The sequence below is a fragment of the Dermacentor albipictus genome, chromosome 7 (genome assembly GCF_038994185.2).
Source record: "Dermacentor albipictus isolate Rhodes 1998 colony chromosome 7, USDA_Dalb.pri_finalv2, whole genome shotgun sequence".
Taxonomy (NCBI): Eukaryota; Metazoa; Arthropoda; class Arachnida; order Ixodida; family Ixodidae; genus Dermacentor; species Dermacentor albipictus.
The window spans coordinates 38137471-38159170 of record NC_091827.1 but is presented as its reverse complement, the minus strand read 5'-3'; the positions used below and the strand labels follow the sequence as shown (position 1 = coordinate 38159170).

At 46.5% G+C, this 21700-nt stretch overlaps 1 protein-coding gene across 9 annotated transcripts in view; it reads right to left on the bottom strand.

Annotated features, from left to right (window-relative positions):
- The window catches only part of LOC135905678 (kinesin-like protein KIF26B), a 760359-nt gene that overhangs the window by 63613 nt on the left and 675046 nt on the right, over positions 1 to 21700 (bottom strand). For all 9 annotated transcript variants that reach the window (XM_070521909.1, XM_070521906.1, XM_070521907.1 and 6 more), the window contains 2 exons: positions 21381 to 21557; positions 20399 to 20492 (listed from right to left, as the gene is read on the bottom strand). In XM_070521909.1, coding sequence (XP_070378010.1) covers positions 20399 to 20492; positions 21381 to 21557 — 271 coding nt within the window. The remainder of the gene's footprint in view (positions 1 to 20398; positions 20493 to 21380; positions 21558 to 21700) is intronic.

The following is a 21700-nucleotide window of genomic DNA, read 5'->3' as shown; positions in this document are numbered from 1 at the left end:
ACAAGCTCGCAAACTGGAAAGTTAAGTCGGATTTGTGAGAAGTTACTTCATTACTGTTTTCCCTTCATACTGCTCTAGGGAATGACATTCGGCGTCAAAATTTTATAGACCAGAGTATATAAAAAAAGTTGAATATTTCCGCAGCATGGGGGGGGGGGGGGCACGCATATATCGGTGCAAAGATTTCCCTCTCTGCATTAGTTAGTATATGCGAACGATATGTTGTACGCTTTCACTAACTACGGGCATCTAAATACTCGGGGGATCAAACGCTTTGTTAGATCCCCAATGCTTAAGCTGTTGACGCAGAATGTACTTACAATTTATGTATGGGACTCGATCAAAGATGCGTGAAGCATTTTTCAGGTAGGAGATAAGGAGGAATATTAACCCCACGAAGCCCAACGTATCATTTTTGATGATGCGTTCGGCTTTCGCAACATCTAACGGAAAGCCCATAGTAGCATTTTTTGTACTCTAAAGCTAATACCCCGCTGTGTTCAGCTCAGCGAACAGATTACTAATTATTTGCTATACTTACTAGGTTATGAGTAAACAACATTTCATTGTTTCCCGCATTGGTATGAATGCACTCTCGAAGGCCAGAAATGAAACTGACCAAGTAGCAATTTTCGTTCGTACAAAAATGTATATTTCAGCGTTGTCGAGGTAATAAAGCGGGACAAGAACAAACAAACAAACAAACAAACAAACAAACAAACAAACAAACAAATCTATCTATCTATCTATCTATCTATCTATCTATCTATCTATCTATCTATCTATCTATCTATCTATCTATCTATCTATCTATCTATCTATCTATCTATCTATCTATCTATCTATCTATCTATCTATCTATCTATCTATCTATCTATCTATCTATCTATCTATCTATCTATCTATCTATCTATCTATCTATCTATCTATCTATCTATCTATCTATCTATCTATCTATCCATCCATCTATCTATCTATCTATCTATCTATCTATCTATCTATCTATCTATCTATCTATCTATCCATCCATCCATCCACCTATCTATCTATCTATCTATATATCTATCTATCTATCTATCTATCTATCTATCTATCTATCTATCTATCTATCTATCTATCTATCTATCTATCTATCTATCTATCTATCTATCTATCTATCTATCTATCTATCTATCTATCTATCTATCTATCTATCTATCTATCTATCTATCTATCTATCTATCTATCTATCTATCTATCTATCTACAAGGAGTGCCTGATAACAACAACGATAGTAAAACGAAGAGAAAGAGAAACAAGTCTGGGCGTGACAGCCGAGAACTGTGTTATAAGTGACCTTCGGGCGACGTCTATAAAACGTCAAGTTAGCGCGAAAAAATTCAAAGGTAGGCAGCTGACTGAAAACAAGAAGAAAACTAGGAAGAAGGCGCCACACGAAGACTTCTAGTGCAGAGAAAATGGCGGCGCGAGCGCGTCAATAAAGCTTAACTACGCACCTGTACAGTCGTACAGTTGTACCGTGCAGAGGAGCAGGTGGCTAACAAGAATTCATTGACAATTCATACGATCAAGGATACCGCGTAAAGAAGCGCTTGAGGGAAGAAACAAAAAATTCAGATGGCTTTAGCTCGCAACATTAGTGCTGCCAGTTTTTGTCACGTCGCGTTGCACTGGCGTTGTGCTGGGCTTTTAAAGTTCAAGCTGTCGTGGGGGAAAATAGATAATGAGATTCTGGAATAATACAAAGTTCAGTATCTGAGACGCCCCGACGAAGTTCTCCTTGACAGTCAGCAGAAAGACGGCAGAGAGCCAACTAAGTGTTGACAATAACAGACACCATCAACTCGGAAAAGAGGAATCGACGACAAGAAACAGAATGCCAGGTCTGATCTTTAGCGTATACTGGCACCAAAAGATCTGAGAGTGTGAAAATGTGGACGAATATTGTCGGCCTGTATTTAATCGAGTTGCTTCTGGGAGAAAAAGAATTGAGAAGAAGAATGCGAGAAGAAGAATTACTGATACAAAAAAGAAAAGCACGGTTGCAGTTGCCCTGCCATTTCCGTACGTTCGCGCTACTAAAAGAAGCTCCTTTGTTCGAGCTTTTTTTTTGTTCTGCCATAGACAGACTGAATTCCTTGCCTGTATTGTACAATGGAAACTCGTTAGGGGTGATATCCCCGAATGCCATTTTTTTGTTTTACGTTATCAAATGGTTGATTTTAATTTGATAGATTTAGCTATTTTTGTGAAGAGTTCGAATGCGCTTCGAAAGTCACCGATTTAGATAGAGAGTCTATCGAATGCCAAAGATAAACATATTTGAGTTCAGCAGGGGGTTGCCGACATTATCATAAACTTTTTCGGCCTTTGTGATCCCCTGTCGTGCTAAAGGCCTACACCACAACCAATGCTGAAGGAAGAGTCTCAGTCTTGCTTCAGATATAACTGTAATTTAATTTCTAGCCTATTGAGGGCACCCAGCGTCTCATAACTATCGTGTCCAATAACCACAACAAATGGGAACATACGGGGATCTCGTATGTTCATATTGGAACATTGGATATGGAGATTATGTGACGTGTGGTTTCCTTTTCAGAAGGTAAGGGTTTTATAAGTACTTATAAATGGCGTGGGGAGGCTAATGGTAGCCGCAGGTGAACAGCTAACTGCCGCATAACTGTCGCCTCCCAGAAGACATTCACGAAGCACCTACGCATGCGCAAAGGAGCGTATACTGTCTTATTTGCTGCAGTTTCTAAAGCATGCGAAAATTATTTTTTTAGAAAAGTCCTTTGGTCCATAGGTTGCTTTATTTGTAAAGAACAAGTTCTCGATGCTTCCACAAAAGGTAGAACTATCTTCCAAGTCTTTAAAGAGGGAGGGGGGGGGACTGAAGGTACTGGTAACGAGGTACAGAATTTTAGAACGACCATGGCCCTCTATCTGAGCATACGTCACGGAGCGGCGTAAGAAGCAAACACCAACAACTGAAGTAACAAGATCACGTGGTGAAAAGGGGCCTGGAGGTCCGCGGAGGATAGTTTTTTGATAGCGGTGCGCGCGGCGTGTTATGCTCTCACGACAAGCCCGCGAAAAGGCCAGGGTTTCGCAAAAGGGGCAAGCCACCAGTCTTGGCTCGGCTTGGCTTGGCATGCTTCGGCGCCCGCGCCGAGGAAGGCAGCAAATCATCGTGGCAGGGGCCGCGCGAGATAGGTTACCAGAGGGAACGGCTTCACACTTGTGTTCCTTTTTTCTCGTCTTTTTTGGCAGCCTTAGAGAGAGAAACCGAAGAGGCCAGGGAGGGACGAAGGCCGAAGGCCGCGATGATAGCAGCATAAATAAAACGTCAGTACGGCAAAAAGTAAAAAAAAGGAAAGAGAGAGAGAAAAAGAGCTAAACGAAGGAAGAATACAGCGAATCTTGAACGTGCATCATACGGCCGATGGGAAACCTCGGTAAGAAAGTGGACAAGGCAGAAGATGCGAGCAGAATTGCCCCAGCAGACGACGCGAGTCTGAAGGGAGCAGACGTACAACTGTACCGTGTGAGGAGACAAGGAAAGAAAAAAACGGTATGACGCAGGCGGCGAAGGGAACGTCGTCATATTATGGTATGTTCGATAGGTCGTTAGGTCACAGCACTCTGGCAATGCTGTCAAGGTATAGCAGGAGAGTGCTTGAAAGGTGGCATTGAGAAATTGAGCGGGTCTATTAACAACATTTTAAGGATTCATCATCATGGGCTGGTTGGTGTGTATCCCTACGCTGGTCGAATTACACTAACAGCAACGGTAATCTGCATTCTTACACGACCCATGTAGTGCTGCAAGAGTGCTCCGAAACATACTGGCTGAATATGTCATTGGTGTGTTTGGATATGTAAACGACATTACTGAGACATACAGCGAACGTGCACTGCAGACACATGTACAGGTGTCTCCGGTTCACAGCCAACCTCGCGCGACAGCCAACCACTGTGACAGCCAACGTCGCGCGTATCTAGTAGCACATACCCCTTGCAGCTCATTCGAGTAGAAGCCGCTTTTGCCATAGTCCGGTCTCGAACATGGCTGTTACCCACCTAGCTTTTACAGCGATAGCTATTAGGGACACACGCACATAAGCCGGCCTTCGTGGTGCCTTTTGCAGACAAGTACAATCATAATGTTTACTATCGTCGCGTGTAATTATTAGCTGAGGGCAAGTCAACTGCAAGTTCTTTCACCGTTCGTGTTTCTATTCCAAGGCTCGCCTTATGTGAAGAGTAGTGTTGGGGCCGTCGTTGGACATTGTCCCATTGCCGTCGTTTCGTTGAAGCGCCTTCATCGTGTCGTTGTCGGGTTGTGGCCGTGCCGTCGACGAACCGTTGTCGTGTCATTGTACCACCGCTCAGTCGTTGTCGGTCTGTCGTGTCGTTGACGTACCGTCGTCATGTCACTTTCTTGCCGCTGTTCAGTTGTTGTTCGTACCATCGTCGTGTCATTGACGTGCCGTCGTTGTCATCGTCGGACAAGCTGTCACTGTTTGCGGCCGCACTTCACCGAAAACAGCGATTGATTGATCGATGGGCTGACAGATTGATTAATTGATTGATCCAACCGATTCTCCGTACAGGCTTAACGTCCCAAAGCGACACCATTGCTACGAGAGACGGGGCAATGGAGCTCTCCCAATTCATTTTGACTGCTTGGGGCTCCTTGACGTGCACCCACATGCGCTTTTGCATTCTGCTCCCGCCGAAATGCGGCCTCCTTGGCGGAGACTCGAACCTACAACCTCGTGAATAGCAACGGAGCATAAGGCTACTGCTTCGAACGAGCTGCCATCTAGAAATTCTTTCCGAAAGATTTTTGCACGCACGACGTGAGAGGAAAGAAGTGAAAGAGAAGTTCCTTAATGAATCATGGAAAGGTTGGTCTGGCGGCAAGACTAGCCCGCTACTGCAGATGGCAATGCCGAAAAGAGAAACGACACGTACAGTGTACTTCGCACTCGCACAAACATCCTGAAACACACCACACCATGTAAAGTACAAACTATTTAAGGTCCTCGCTGACACAAGCGTCTCAACGACAGTGTTCTTCGCACAGAATGCGCGCACCGCCACTCCTGACTGCAACAGGGTTGACTCCGAAGTTTTCCACCACTAGGGAGGCCCAAGGCGTACGTCAAGGAAGCAGAGAGAAAGAACGGGGGCAAGATGTAGGAAGAAGAGAGAAGGACAGCCAGTCGGCGATCCATCTGGGCCCGGGGCCGGGCTGAGCCGTGGTCATCGGGACCATCTGGCTTCTTCGGCGTCCGCCCAGCGCACCCCCTCCCTCCTCTATAGTCTACACCGATTCTCCAGCGCGACCTCTGCCGGGGTCATTCTTCATCGCGCCGCCGTGACCGCAGCATTCGCCCTGAGGGCTTTGCCGGCCAGGCGTCGAGAGATGATGCACCGCCTCCGACATAGGCTCGCGTTTTTCGGGGTTCCGGCTGCCGTTTTTCGTCGGACCGGAATACCGCGCGAACGTTTTCAGCATGGGGGCGTCCGATGCTTTTCAACTTGGCATACATTTCGAAGTGTCCGCTGCCTGGGCCGCTATAATGCGAACGTTCTCCATCGAGAGTTTAACTATGGGTTAGTTGGTTCATTGCGGTAACAGATACGCAAGCTGCTCAGAACGAAGACGAGGACAGTAGCGAGGCACATTTGAAGCACGCACAGGGGCGCCATCTTGGGAGTTGGCACCCATGCTTGTGTTGTTCTGTCCTCGTCTTAATTCTACTACGTTCTCGCATCTATTGGTGTGAAGATTTCTTTCGGTCAATCCACCGTTCACGAGCGGCCGATTCCAGTGATAACATGCGCGGACCGCCTTTCCGACCAATGACGAAGCGCGAAAAAAGGAATTTTCATTGATATAGAATCGCCGCATTATTGCTGCCTTGATTTTTCAGGCTACCTGATTTGTTGGTTGCTTGCAGCGAGTATTGTTATCGATGTTTCAGATGTACTAGGGCAACGTTTTATTGCCTAGCGCGATAATCAACCAACTTAAAGTTGGTGTCAACAACAACAACAACAGTGACGATGAGAAGTTGGAAGATTGGCGTCGCCTTGAGTGCATCTGCTTGCAACTGACTGAAAAAGAATATCTCGTATCATAATTTAGTATAAAGGAGTATGGGGTAGAATAAAGACACAAAGAAGCACTAACGCTGTCGACTGTACCAAATACATTGATTAACCTTTTGAATAATCAGTAATTAATTTACTCAGTCGATTTTCGATCAGGTCTACGCTGGCCAAGTGTAAAGTCCTCCTAAATGATTTTCATGCGGAATACACGCATTTATTGAAACAGACGAATGAATTCAAACAAATAACGAATAACTTATTTTTCTCTGACTTGTCTCAAACAGTGTTCAGACATAAAATGACGTGAAAAAAGAAGACAACGCTGAGTCTTCAACTAAGACTCAACTAAGTGCCATTAGTGCCATTGCGCAATGAGCCGGCAGGACAGAATCAGTGCAGATTCCAAACAGTCTTGCCCGGAAACTTGAAGAGTAAAAGCCAGTGAAATTTTTACTCCTACGAGGCAAACAAACCGGCGAGATACGAAAGGACGGCAAAGACATGATACGACAAAATTCGAAACGACAGACAATCGCTAACAGCAACCTATGTTGCTACTTCGGCATAAACATAGCTCAAGAATCGATTATAACGAAATGTTGCCTACGAGGTGATTGATAATGGCCGACGATAGGTTCCAGAAGGCTATTGCAAATTAACTGCTGGAGCCTGGCTTGGAACGTGGGGTCCATCTTTATGATATGACCATACTTCTGCACTGTGGCCCGTACCAAACTACACGAAGGCCCATTTCATCACCAGATTCCTTTCCTCCATTCATTTGGATAGCAATGGCAAATCGAAATGCGGGACCCCAGCCGTTCTCCCCGATGCGTTGTCGTGCCTCTCTGATTATCCATTTATCATTACTCGCTGTTTCGTTCTAATATGCCACCGTTATACCAGGCGTGAGTAAGGGGGAGGGGGGTTGGATCACGTGTCCACGAATGGAACAATGGCAGTCGCCGCTGGCAGATGAGGAGCCACAGACGCTGCTGAGACAAATGAAGAACAAGAGTGCGGTATAACAAAGGCTGCCAGTGCAAAAAAAAAACAGCTACAAGAAGAACGTATCCCATACAGATGCTATCTGCTCAGAGACGAACCGACAAGTTGCATCTTCTTTTGTCTCTTTTATCGGATTGTTTGCCTTGTTGCCCTGTTGTCTCATCGCTACATGGTCTGCGCTATCGCCCCGACATCACAGAATAACAATAACAAGAAACAAGAATCAAAGCCGCATGACCAATCTAAACAAAAGGAAATATATGGTGTGGGTTAAAGAGGAAGCGAGACGAGGACCTGTGTGACGAACTGCATGCGTGATTTGTCTCTGGCTTCTTTAGCTTCTGGCGTGCTTGCCCATTCGAATCTTCGTGCTCTAGCGCCCACGTAGCCATCACGATTGTTTGTCTTTATGCCACATCCCATGTCAGTTTCCACACCAACGAGCTAAGACGGAGAAAGGAAAGATTATGAAAACAAAAACATACCAGCAATGACAGCGAACAAACGAGAAACCGCAGCTAAAACAACAAGACTGAGATAAAATATCGCAGGGAGGCCAGCTGAGAAGCGTGAGGCGATCAAAACAACCAAAGCACAAAGTGCGCGGCAATGGATAAATGACGAGCCTGGAAGCGGTGCGCTTGAAAGACGACTAGCCCGCCAGGGGGCGCTCCGTGGTCTCGTAACGACCGTATGGACGGACGCGGGGCGTAGGTCTGTGGCCTCGGCGTTAGGAGTGGGTTTGCGGAAAGCAGGCAGCCCCCGACCTATAAGGGCGGTCAAGGGTAGCCCTGATCGCTTACCAGGGTTTGGCCCCTAGCGCTGCTAGAGCCTCAAGTCTCGGGATCCGGCCCACAGCCTTCCTTCTGCCTCTCCCCTCCTTGCCGTCTGCTCGTCGGAGACCAGACGGCGAGGCATAAATCAACCGGCTTTACGAGCGGATGACAGCCGCAGCGTCTCTCCGGTCTGTGTGCGGGCAGCGCTGAACTGGCGACTCTGGAAATGAGTGTCTGCTGGCGCGGCTTTGGGAACCCCGTCTGCCTTTCCTCGACGCTTTAGCCTCGTGTGGCGGTGGGTTCGTCTGTTTCGGCCCGGTGGCTGGATTGCACGGTTTTTGCGCGTCTGCTTCCCAAATGAATAGCACCCTCTATGCCATCCATTAGATTCGTCTTCACGGCATCAAATTTTTTGCCCCTCACCCTCACCCCTCTCACGCCCCCTTCCTCACTCCCCCCTTTTCTTTTTGGAGTTGTCATTTAAAGGCGTTGCATGTTCCTAAAGTTCTCGGCCCGAAGAAAATTAGTGTCGCCTGAACTGGTGACCCAGTGGTGTTCTCTCTATAGAGCCTCTTGCTCTAATGCCTAGCATTGCGTGCATCTGTTCTAATCTATTGCTTCCTCTATGCCCTCCTTCGAATTCATTTTCAATGCATTACCTTTTTTTGTTCTTCACCCTCTGGAAACCCTCAAAACGAGGCGTTAAATGCTCTTAATGTCCAAGATCGTCTGGGGCTCTAGAAAAGTCTGCCCCGTCTGCTTTTGTTCAATGCATGACACTTCTGGGGACGTTTCTTTCAAATAACTAGCTTGAAAATGCATCGATCTTTGTGCCTGCCCTCCAATCAATCGCCCCCTCTTTGTAACCTTCTTCAGATCATCAGTGTATCACTTTTTTTCCTAACCACCCTGGGGGCCGTCAATGCCAGGCCTTCAAAATTCGCAATTTTGAAGTCCAGAAGAAAATCTGTCGTCTGGTCTGCGGCCATCTTTGGGAATTATTGCCTGCTTGCCTGTTCGTCTGTCCGTCTGCACTTCCTCGGTAGTTTGGCTTCACTTTGGTGGAACCTCTTTTAGCCCAATAGTTCGATTTCAATTTTTTGTGGTTCATGTTTCCTCCTTGAATCACTCCCGTTACGCCTTTCTTCAGATCATTAATTTAAATCGCCACTTTTTTTCTTCTCTCTTCTGAACTCTTCAGGACCAGGCGTCAAAAGTTCTTAACGTTCTAAACCCGAATGATATCTGTCGTCTGGACTGATGACCCTGGCCGTCTTGTGGTTCGCCTTTTCTCGCGCTCCTAAGCCCCTGGCGGTGGCGTCTCGTTTGACACTGTTGCTTGAATGCAAGCACTTGCGCCCTTCTTAACAGAAAGAAATGCATCTTTTATGCCATCATTTAACCTATTTTTCACTTCATCATTTTCCTTTAACTATTTGTACTCACCAAGAAGAAGCGTTGAGAATTCTTAATGTTCAGGCCAACAAATTTGTCGTAACCGAAAACCCGCAGAAACAAAAAAGGAATCAAGAAATGGAAAGAAGAAAGGTCTAATCTAACACAGAAAGTTAATTACTTGAAGGTTTGAAGGCAGTGTGATTGTTCGGGTCTCAAATGAAACAGCATTCCAGAGCTTCGACGTGCAACCCTTTCTTTGAATACATAGCAACCCAGTTAGCTGCAACGAAATTTCACTTTGGCTAAATTGGTTATATGTGAGTAGTAAATACTAATGACGAAATCTTGGGGATTCCTTGCGGCTGGTAAATTTCGTTTCTTTTTATTAACAGCGTTTAAATCCCGCCTTAGCAGACAACGCTGGCATTTGGTAGTCAGCGCAATGACGCTAATCCTAGAACATGACCTCCGAGACCAGAGCGTGGAGTGGGCGCCGCGCAATATCGTGGACCGTGTCCAGGCGCCGTGCTGGTTTACAACGTTCCGGGCGATAGTAGTAATGGCGTCGTTTTTTTAGGTTTCGGTACCAAAAACGTTTATTTTTGCAAGCATAACCTGGCACATCACCTCCAAACGTAAAACGTTGCTCTGAGCCTGCTCATATCTATGCTAATTATGCTTTTTACATGGTCCAAAATGTAGTTCTAACTGCGCTTGAAGAACTTCAAATTTGCTTTTAGATTAAAAGTTTAACACAGCACGCAGCATGCTGTAAGTAACGTTTCGATCTCTGGGAAAGTTTCTGTGCCATCTCGCAGGAAAGTAAAAAAAATATATATGTAGGCTACGATAGGCCAGCGCTTTGTGCGAAAAGCGTCGATGTGCTATATAGCGCACTTGCAGAATTTGGCATATCCCCAATTGCAGGAAAGCCTTTGCGATGCCATAGCCTATTCAGACCCTTTGCCCGCTCTTGCGCCCACCCCGGTGCCCACCCCGGTGCCCACTCCTGTGCCCACCCCTGTGCCCACCCCCGTGCTCAGCCCCGTGCACAGTGGCTTTCATCCTTTTCGTAATTATACTGGAGACGATAAGATGCTATATTATGCTGTAACACAAAGCCAAATGTAGGCGACATTATGCGTCAAGCATGTAATCATTTTGTTGCAACCAACAGTTTTCCAGAAGGCTGATGTTTGTATTAGATGCACCACAACATCCGCACCGAGGACGAAAAGCGAATGTGCGGTCTATTTCGAATAGCACTGGATGACGCAGTATGGTAAACCTGTTTCTATGTCCTATCGGAAAACAAACGACGCTTTTTATCTGAACGAACACTGGAGATATGGACTCGTTTTCCACATATATGGAGGTGCTCATGCGAGCCATGCCCATGCCATCAGATTAAGTATTTTCTTTAGGTTCGTAAGATTGACCGGTTGACAGTGAGAACTGACTTTGAAAATTATAGGGTCACTAAGATTTTTTAGTGTCTTTGAGGAGGTAGAACCACCTGTAGCCAACATCCCCCCCCCCCCCCATCATCTTCCTTCTCCTTTGCGTTACCGATGAAGAGCCCCACGCTATCTTCCTGCAAGATGATATGCAACTTGACAGCGTAGAAATAGGATGCAAGGACGTGCGCTGCTCTACTATGCAGCTGAAGACAAGGGTCAGCTGGCACCTCGCCTCCTCACTTGAACAGCTATCGCTTACTAAGCATTACGCCCTTAGCGGGTGATCTCCACTATTTAGAGAATGAGCCCACAGACAAAACATTGGCAGTGGCTTAGCTCGGCTATGCCAGGATATACGCAGCGAAAGCTAAGGCATGGCATAGTTAGCCTTGCTTAATCGTGATTGCAAGTCCAGGTTAGTCTGGTTGTCTAGCTATGTTGCGGCGTTTAGCCAGTCGTTCGGCGCGCTGTTCGTCTGTTTCCTGGGCGATTCATTTCCTCTTCGTCTCATTCCGACGTCGATTACAGGCCTCATCCTGCTTATCAGAATTGTCGCCGTCCATACTGCCGCCTCAACTGTGGTTGCGGCGCACGCGAGCTCTCCTTTTCAACCTTCCGACATGTTATCAGGCATGCCACGCAGCTGGCGAAGCGAGTGGAGGCAAACGCAACGACGAGGAACGCGATGTGACGTCACGTGCCTCCTCGGAGCACGGCCACGCCGAAATCGTAAGTTCGCGGCGAGTAAAGCTTTCGCTTTAAAACAACAATATGCCGGTCTTCACTGTGGCAGAAGGATTCTGTTCTCGAAGTGAGTTCCGAGCCGAAGGAATCGCTGAAGCTTCCAGCGTTTTTTTTTTTTTTGCCACCCGGAGAAACGTTTTGAACAAGTCCAAGGTTCGATGCCTGGTCGCCGTCAGATAAAGGCGGGCTACCGGGTCCTCCCAAGTGATACAATCGCTTTTCTTCCGTGGAACTTCCAAGAAAGGGGGAAAGCGCTGCTGCTTCACGGAGCTGACCCACGCAGAAATGTAAACGACGAACAACGCGACGCTATGCGCGCTCAGTGCCAGCAACGAGACGTATAAACACGCAAAAATAAACAAACGAACAAACAAGAACGTATAAATAAACAAGGCGAGGACCAAAGATGACCGTTCGCGTATGGGGGAGCAGAGCCGCAAGAGAAGCGAAGGCTAAATACTCCCCATTGTGTCCGGCCGTTCGCGCCCGTGTATCGCCGATGCAAGTGGCGGCATCGCGCGGCAATTTAGAGGCTGCGGAGTAAGGCTTAATGAAATTTGTTGCACCGGAGCTACGCAGCGCGCGGCTGGTTAGCGAAGGCCCTGCAGTCTCGGTGCTAGGAGAGGGAGGAAGGGGGCCCGGGCATTTGCATCGATTATTGCAGTAACGGCCGCTTGCAGCGGCAGCGATATGGTCACGTTTTCCGACGCCCGTATCGCGAGCGTGCCGCCGGTTCTCCGCGCGGTCGCGCCGTATCGCCTTTGTTCGATATGCGGCCACCGCGCTGCCACCGCGCTTGCGCCTTTGTGCTCTTCGCTTGTGCCTTTGTCCTCCCTCCCCCACCCCGTTTTCTCACACGCACAAATACACACACGCACACTCCCACACACACATGCACGCACAACTAACAATCCTTCGGCGCTGCCGGCGAAAACACGGCCGTCGGTGTATTGCGCGAACTTCTGCAGTATAGATTCCCGTTTGAACGCGAAATAGCGCATTGCTCGATATTGCGAATTTCTGTGCCTCTCTTTCCTTTATTTCTCGTCGTTACTATGGCTGGCACTCTCGCTTTCTGTGCGCGACGTCGATAATTGTGTGCAGTGCTGCTAAAACTATGGATCGTGTCGGGCAACTAGAGATCACTACTAGAACTAGAACTGTATATATATATATGCACACGTAACCTTTATGCGCGACTTCGCTTCCGCTCTTTTGCAGCGTTCACACGTACTCCCCGCACGTTGGTAAGTGGTCAGCCGGTGAAGCGTGGCTAATCGGGTTAGTCTGCTGCGGTCTGTACTTGCAGAGTTTGAAATTGGGCGAACGTAGTTGTCGCTGGCGTAGTTTCCGTGACGTGGAGTTTAACGCTACCCAACCCCGTAAAGCTCAGTGGCCTAATGCAAAGCATACGGCTGGCGTTTTTGATACCCTATAGAGCAAATAGCCAACCAGACTCCTGACTGGTTAACATCCCTGCCTTCCTACATTTCTCTCTCTCTCTCTCTCTTTCTATAGAGCCAGTCTTCATTCCTCCGTTGTTGGAGAAACCGATGGGTAATAATTCAATTTCTGTACTAATGATTTATTCACCCAACATACCAGTGCTTTGTTTTTTAATAGGAGTGTACAGCCCAAAACATGATATAAAATCGAATAGGTCGTTTTAACCATGCTTCCTGCCGAACGGTGTTTGGATTTTGGGGAGTTAAATGTAGCAATAAACAATTAAGGTGTTAGAGAGAGAGAGAGAGAGAGAGAGAGAGAGATAAATATAACATTACTGACACGAGTGGGTAGTCAGAATAATGAAATAGCCGTTTGTCTACCGTACACTGGGGGAAAGGAGAGAGAAGTTGTACATATGAAACAAAAACATTGTTAACCCGCAGCTCCGCCTAAGATGTTGCGAGTGAACGATTACCTACAAATATTTAAAAATTATGGCCGCTTACAACTCCAAGCCGGAAGCAAGACGGCGTCCAAGTCCACACGCGAGCCGTCTTTCGTCTTTATGAGAGGAAGCAGCATCGCAGTGTCTTCATCTTAAATGCCGCAGCAATTATGAGAAGTAACTGTCCGTGGACACGCAGTGAGGCGGCCTCTTACAACGGTCCTGATGTTTCGCGCAGTCCGGACGCTTGTGATCGCGACATCAGCATCTCTAAACCCATGCGCTGGGTGACGTCGACTCTGACCCGACGTCGACTCGGACTCGACATCGACTCGAACCCGGCTCCGAGGTTTCTGTTTTTCTGAGGGGGAATGTTGAATGCTAACGAATCGTTGATGGTACCGCTGTCCAGGTCTCGTACGTTATAGTTACGCTGGTAATATTTGTCTCAACGTATATCTCCACCTAAACATGAGAGACCCGATTGTGGTGGCCCCGAGGCAGTGACGTTATGCTGCCGAGCGCAAGGTCGAGGGTTGGATTCCAGACCGCAGAGGCTGCATTTCAATGGGGCGGAATGTAATAGAAGTCCCGTAATAAAGAAAAGTAGTCGAAATCGTTTCCGGATCGCGCAGCTACGGCAGATCGCTTTTTTCTGTGTATGGCATTGCAACATTAATACCTCGGGGGCTTATCTATCTAAATACAAGGAAAATGAAAAATGGTTTTATTGCGGCCGCAACTATAAGGCCACTCCAAGGTAACTTTTGCCGTCGTCGTCGGCGTTGTCGTGAGGTTCCGCATATATTTAGGTACATATACGCTGTGTGCCACGCCATGATGTGTGACGCGAGTCATATGCGGGGTTATAGTGCCACACCATTCGATCACTAAAGTTTCTCATACCAGGTCTTACATTCTTGACAAAATTATTCGACAGAATTTTGAGAATGGCAGCCCACAAACAAATGTCGTGAAACAATATAACGATAGCACATGCATTTTATCTTAAATCTCCTCAGACATAAATATTAAAGTTCGAAACAATAAGATAGCTGGAACCTGAAAATGATGTAATTTTATTGGCGCGGCTGTGGACTACCTCCGGGATCGGCCCAGGGAAGAGGTTTGAAACAAAGCCGATACGTACAGGAAAAGTGGAGGTAGCTATAATTAATAAACGTAAATAAAATTGTGCCTTGGCAGGACTCTGACAGAGGATCTCTTACACGACAGCTCGTTTTTACTTGGCTTACGTTTACTTGAATTCATACTGCCACTACAGCTATGAGTCTTACACTTCGTGTATAATTCTAATACGTTGCTATCGAAATCATTGCTTCGCCCTTACGGCAAAACTGTTATATTATTTCACCGTGACCACTTGGCCGAATTTGGTAAGTCTGTTAAATTCAAAAGAAAAGTTAAGATGTAATGACTGTTGGAAGCAAATCTTGGATTTAGGCCGTGGACATGTTGTGAAGATGGTTGAAAATCGCAAGTTTTCAAAAAACGAAACTATGTAGTTTAAAACTCTGTAGATGAACAAATAAATATGATATTACGATTATGTAAATTGCACCGAATATTAAATTTAACGCGGACAAAATTGGTGTAATATACATCGCCCTTAAGTACACCACTAATGCCTGAGTAGGGCTTTTAAAATACTCCTGTAAACATTCTAACAAATTCACGTGAGGTATACATAATCACACTTAACGTGTCCGCCTAGGATGTTCTAACGGATGCAGTTTAAAGAACTGTCATATCTGTTCTTCGTGCGAGTTATGCGATTTGTGAACTTCGTGCTTCTATATTTTTTCAAAGTTACCGATTTTGGCAATATTTGGGAAACTAACTATTCAGACATTAAATTCGAATTCATCTTCCGGAAATCACTAAATTATAACTTTCTCTCTCAGATGCAATTCATCTCACTAAAATCGGCCCAGGAGTAATCTCAGTAAAGTGTTTCTGCGTTTAACATGTATTTGAGCAGGTGGCATCGTAGTTGAAGCCTCCCCTCCCCCCTTCCTCTTGAACACCGTGATTTCATTTTCTTTAGCATTTTTTAACATTACAAAAAATTCGAAGTAGAATAGAAAAGATAAGAAATAAATAAAAAAAACGCGCTACAGCATACCCTGTGTATCACCGTAACTTGTATCCAAAATTGAACATATGCAAGCGCTACGTAGCTAGGCAGAACCAAGGCAATGCTATTAGCCGTCGCGTGGAGCAAGCCAGGCTATTCGTTTTGCATTTAGCCTAATCACACAATTATTTATTATTGAATAATCAAGTTAATTAAATATACATTCAAAGGAAATGTGTCCGTGAGAAAATTGCAGACCACCCTGAAAAATTCCCAATCCAGCTTTCTTTTGTGCAATACGTGCTCCATGTAAAGGTTTTTTTTCCACGCCTGAAAGGAAGTCCGTGAAACACAACAAAGGGTTCCGCGGTAAGACCTTTTCTTTTCGGCTACGCAAAGAACATTAGCTTGGTTCTGTCCATCTACGCGGCACTTGCATAGACTTTTACAAATTTTGCCTCAAATTACGTGGAACACAAGACACGCATCAAACGGTTCAAAGAAAATGTCAGAGATACAGCGCGTCCCAACATTGAATGTTAAACGATGAAAACAAGCCGTTACAAAAGAGAATGAAATAAAGAATTGAAAAAAAAGGAATTCCTGTTCAAATAGCTTGAGTTAAAATGAAAACACAGGGCTAAGGAGCGACCGGAAGTGCCTCGTGAGAGGAAGCGGTCTGCCGGAAGCTCTGGACGCGTTGCAAAACAACAATGAAAGGTGCAAAAAAAAATTAAAGAGAAGAAAAAAAAACGGCCATTCCCGAATTCCTCGGAGGTGGAGCCTAGAAGCACCACGGGTGGCGCTGATGGCCGGACATTTACGCGGACGTGATGTGTGGCCGCAGGTCGAGGCCGTCCACCGCGAGGCCATAGCCAAGCCATAGCCGAGCCACTCGGGCATCCATAACAGTGCCCGCCTAGCTGTTTCCGCGGCACAGAGCCTCTCTTCTCTCTTCTAATAGCGGGCCCGTTGCGTTAATGGCTTATTTCTCTTCCGATATTTTTTTTTTGTACGGAGTCACTTTGCTGAAGTAGTTTTTGCTTTGACGTTGATCTTTCGAGAAAGCAATCTGTTCTGCTTTGTGGGCGCCGTTTCCGGGCCTGTTCGTTCACCTTGGCGCGGGCGCGAAGATTTACGAGCCGTTGGTTTAAACTCCGACGTATGCACACGACGGCACGCCTTGGCGAGCTTGTACCACCCGTTTCAGCGAAGAATTTGGGCATTTCAAAAGAAAACAGCTAGCGCAGTAGAGGTAAGTGTTTCTTTTTTTTTTCTCGTTTACATACTGTTGGTGCCGTCGACATATAGAACTGCGCAATAATCCCTGATTATATCTCTCCAACTCACTAAATTTAACTAGGTAAACTTTAACCTTTTAACTTCTGCGCACATACTGTTAGCGCCGTCGACATATAGAACTGTGCAATGCTCACCGATTATATCTCTCAAACTGACTAAATTTACCTAGCTATAGTCTATAAGTGTGTAACGTCTGCGCCATACTGAGATTGCGCAATTGAAGCCTGTCAGTAATTCGAGGCATACAGCCATTTCGCGGGAATGCTGAGACCTTAGGACGAGTTCTTGTATAACCGTTCCCGCAATCTGCGACAAAACAGACATTGGTGTCACGCATTGTTTTGTCAAGATGTGCTCGCGGAATACTTTCTAAATACCATGATGTAATGTGATATCGATATGTATACGGTGCCAATCCAATTTAAAGTAATTGGGTCCTGTGCGTGAAGTAGACTGGTCATAACGATCGGGATTATGTAATAGGTTGATGGTGATGCTGATGGTGCTGATATATGCCTATGTATAAGTCAAAGTACGGTGAGCTCGTAAAGAGCAAAGTTCGCTAAACTGTACTGCCTTTTTTGTTATTGGGTTTGTAATATTGCGGCTTGCTTATGTTCCCTATTAGGGTGACACTTCGCCGCGAACCATAATGACCGTTCGATCTGCCCGATGCAGTTATTGACATGCGAAAAAAGAGTGGTGGGTGTAGTCAGCGATGTTTTCTTTTTAGGGCAACATCCAACAATTTTATGTGAGAACCACAATGGCTTGCAAGGCACATAAATCAGGCCAGTACGCCCCATGTTTATGTAGACTAACATAGTGGAAATACTTTCGAAAATGACATCATTACTGAGCTGACAAGAGGAATTAGGGTTATAAATGAAAGTGAAAAAGAAGTGATGAAATGGGAGGACTACCAGTTCATAGTCGTATGAGTATTGGTTGTAATTTACGTAAGAAGCTTACGCGGACAGCCCTGGCCACTACCAGTTCATAGTCGTATGAGTATTGGTTGTAATTTACGTAAGAAGCTTACGCGGACAGCCCTGGCCAGCGTTCCCATCTATCATCGACAACTGGCTCCACTGAGCATTTCTTTAAATAGAAGACTGTCAGTCGTCAACACAACTGACGTCATCTTATTCTGGTATGAAATCTCTCTGGTATTTTTTTTTTTTACTGGAGTGTTTGCTTCCACCCTTTAGAAAACTAGCAACATCCACAACAACACTCCTTGTCGATGACTGATGCTTGAACAAATAAACCTAGCTCTTCAGTCGAAATCGGGTAACGGGGTCGTGCGGAGGGATTTATGAGAAACCGGAGTGTCTATCGAAAAAAAAAAGCAAAACACAGAGCCTAGCGAACACTGTAGCAGACGACAAGAAAGGCCAGGAACGCAGACGCCGCTGGCGAGCAAAAAACCAACCGAGTAAAAACGTACGGTAGCAAATACGTGATAGTTTTTTTTTCTTCGGTCCATCATCAGAATGCATACAAACGACTGCAGCCTCCCGCCAATATCAGTCAAAAAGTGCCCACGATAGAAAATTTGTGAATATATGCCGTGTTGTAGTGGAGAAGCCGGAGACAGTGAAGGTGCATCATTGCAGACGACGCAAACAGCGTCGTTAACAAGGGGGGGGGGGGGGGGGGCAGCCGATGGAACGCAAGTCGAGCGACGGAGCTACTGAAAGCGTGCCGTAAATGCATAAACAAGCGGTTGATCGGCAAAATATACGTAAAAAAGAAAAAAAACTAGCTGTCGCGCTACATATGTAACCCCGGGTGCTAAATATTATGGGCGTACGATAAGGTAACCCACCGTGACAGGTATACAGCCGGTTCTAGGGGCACCTTATAGAATATGTCAAATATGTAGCAACAGCAACAAACTCACTGCGGACGTGAAGAAAGTCTGAGATGAGGAGACGACAAAAAAAAATAATAATAATAACACGGGTCAGAAACTGCCTGCCAGACATCGCGCTGCAAAATTGAGAAACGGAGCTCTTGCGAATTCCAGTAAAGCGTAAAAAGCCATTTCGGTAGATCATCCACGTCTGTGTAAATAATGTCAGCTCCCGCGTGAAAATCGGACGCAGGATGCTCTTAAGTACAGATTTACGCAAACCGGAGCTCAAGGAGCACCGTGGCAGGCTACGAGGAGTACGGCTTCAGCAAAAAATAAATATCAAACGACGCATGCAAACCGGCGAAGAAAGCAGCAGACGACGAACAAAGAGTGGCGTAACAAACTGCCAGACGATCGAGGCAGACGAAAAAATGAAAGAAGGGAAGAGCAGACGACACGCGCGACGCGAAAGTAGCGCCAACCCCATTGTGAGAAAGAAAATAATGCGTAACGCGCCCCAAAAACCGCCGACATAAATCGCCCGTGTTGCTTGGTAGAAGGCAGCACACGCTTGAAAGCGCCCCCCCACTCCCTTTTTCAAGCTTTCCTTCCTAGACACCCTTTCGCCTGTTGCTTATCTGAACGATGCAGGCGGCGTCGCGGGCGAGAATGGCTTTCAGTCGCTCGCTGCCTCCCTACGTACCCTTGTTCCCTAAAGAAACGCCATTTCCCCGGGAGTCTCTAAGATGACGTCACGTCTCGGAGCGTTCGCTCTGCGATTCAGTTGCCCGGCTTGGGAGGGGGGGGGGGGGGGGGTCTGCGTACCACGGGGCGAGAAAATGTGTGCCTGCGGACCACCCACGGGCGTAGAGAGGTGTACTGCAGTTCTTGAAAATCGGTATATCGCGGCTGGCGGGTCGGTCAGCTTATATGCGATCACGCGCGTCGCTTAGTAGACGCGCGGATGACGAGAACGGGGTCGGCGAAAGGCCGGGCTTCTGATCATTTTCCGTGAAGCCGAGCGTCTGATGACGCCGTTAGCTTTGAGAGGTTCCTGCGAGGGAAGTGGCTCGGGCAACGAAAAAAAAAAAGACACAGGACGTTGTTTTTTTTTAAAGGCCTTTCGTTGTTTTTTTAAGGACGTCCGAAGTTGTTACAAACAGAACTTACCAGCACCTCGTAAATGATTGCATGTATTTTTTTTCTCCCTTTTCTATGGTGGAGGTGTGCATAGTTTTATTAGCGTAGTTACTTCTGGTCAAAGTGAATAAGCGATTATCCATTCTCAGCATCGCAATTTGGCCCGAGACTCGCTTCTACGTCCTAATTTTAGTGAAACGCCTTCAGTCACATGTTCTTACGTTTTAAAGTTAAATTTGTTTTCGATTTGCTTTGATGAATGGCTTCGCATATTCCTTAGGTTTCAACTTAATTGTGTCAACTTCATGGGAACTGCGCACCAAATCTGACGCCGATAGAGGCCGGATACTCCAGCAGAGCAGTTCATTTGCAGGTACTCTTGAAGAGTTGTCCTAAGATCACGTGTCAATTCTATGCGGTGGATGCCTTGGCTATGCGAAAATGTTTAACTTTTTTTTTTTGCTTCATCCCATTTCTCCGTAACACGCATATAAACCCACGGCACAGAGACAGGGACACACTGGGCCCCTGAAGCCCGTCTTCTAAAATTTTTGTGATCCAGTTTTGCGTTCTGTTACGGCAGACACTCACCGAGTCCAGCCGGTCCGTAGACGAAGAGGCAGGCGTCCGTCCCGTTCACGACGGCCTGAACCAGCTCTGTCAGGGCGCTGGAGCAGACCTCCGCCTGTGGGATGGTCCGGTGGGTTGGAAATTGAGAGAGAGAGAGAGAGAGAGAGAGAGAGAGAGAGAGAGAGAGAGAGAGAGAGAAATCCTTAACCGGTTGTCTACCAAACGTGACGACAGGTTACTGAAGGGAAGGTAATGCCTCGTTACAGGGTGTTCCAGGTAATATGCACCAAGTTAAATAAAGAAAGGGACGAAAGAAGAAAAAGCTTTCGATTCGGTTGAAACCACTTGTATGTTGTTAGCATCTCCCTGCAGCAGCCTGCAGTATTTTCTTGGTTCTTATTTTGCCCTATTGTGCACTCCTGACTCCCGAAAGGGTGTTTCGCTAAGAGTCCCCCATAAAAAACTGTAAGTGCATAAGCTCGCGGGTGGCCGGAGACGTTCTGTAAAGTTCACCAAACATACGTCTATAAGGTTTCTATAGATTTTCTTATGAAATGTTCGCAAGGAGCACACCTGTGTCGCATACTTGAATGAGCCCACTTTCTCCGGAATGTTCTGGTTTTATCTACTTCCGAACAGGCTACTCGCAGAAAGACAAAAATTTGTAAAGGAACAGTGCAAGGCCATAGGCCGGCAGGCTGTCTAAAGACGCATTATAGACGTCACAAAATAAACGCGTGTAGAGGTTTTATAGACAAAATCAAACACGTTTCTTGCGCACCTGTGTCGAATGCTTGACCGAGCCCACTTTCTCCGGAACATTCTGGTTTATTTGCTACCGAACAGGCTGCTCGCAGAAAGACCAAAATTTGTGGACGAACAGTGCAAGGCCATAGGCCCGGCAGGCTGTCTAAAGACGCTTTATAGACGTCACAAAATAAACGCGTCTAGACCTTTTATAGACGAAATCGAATACGTTTTTTTGTTGTTGCGAAGAGCGTACCTGCGTTGCGTCCTGCGAGAAGACGGCGTCGAAGGCGAACATCTTTGGTGCCGCGACGCCCGTCAGTCGGGCGGGTGCGGAGGATGGGGAGCTCGGAGTGGTCGCCTCGTCGCCCGAGGAGGCCCTGTCAGCGCCGCCGCCACAGCTGCCGCTTACGGCGGGGTCGTACAATGTCACCTGCACGTTTGGATAGAGAGAGAGAGAGACAAAAGGGAAGGAAAGACAGGGAGGTTAGCCAGTGTAAATACTGGCTGGCTACCCTGTGCTGGGGAAAGGGGTAAAGGGAATAAAAGGAGAAGGAAGATAGAAGAAAAAAAAAG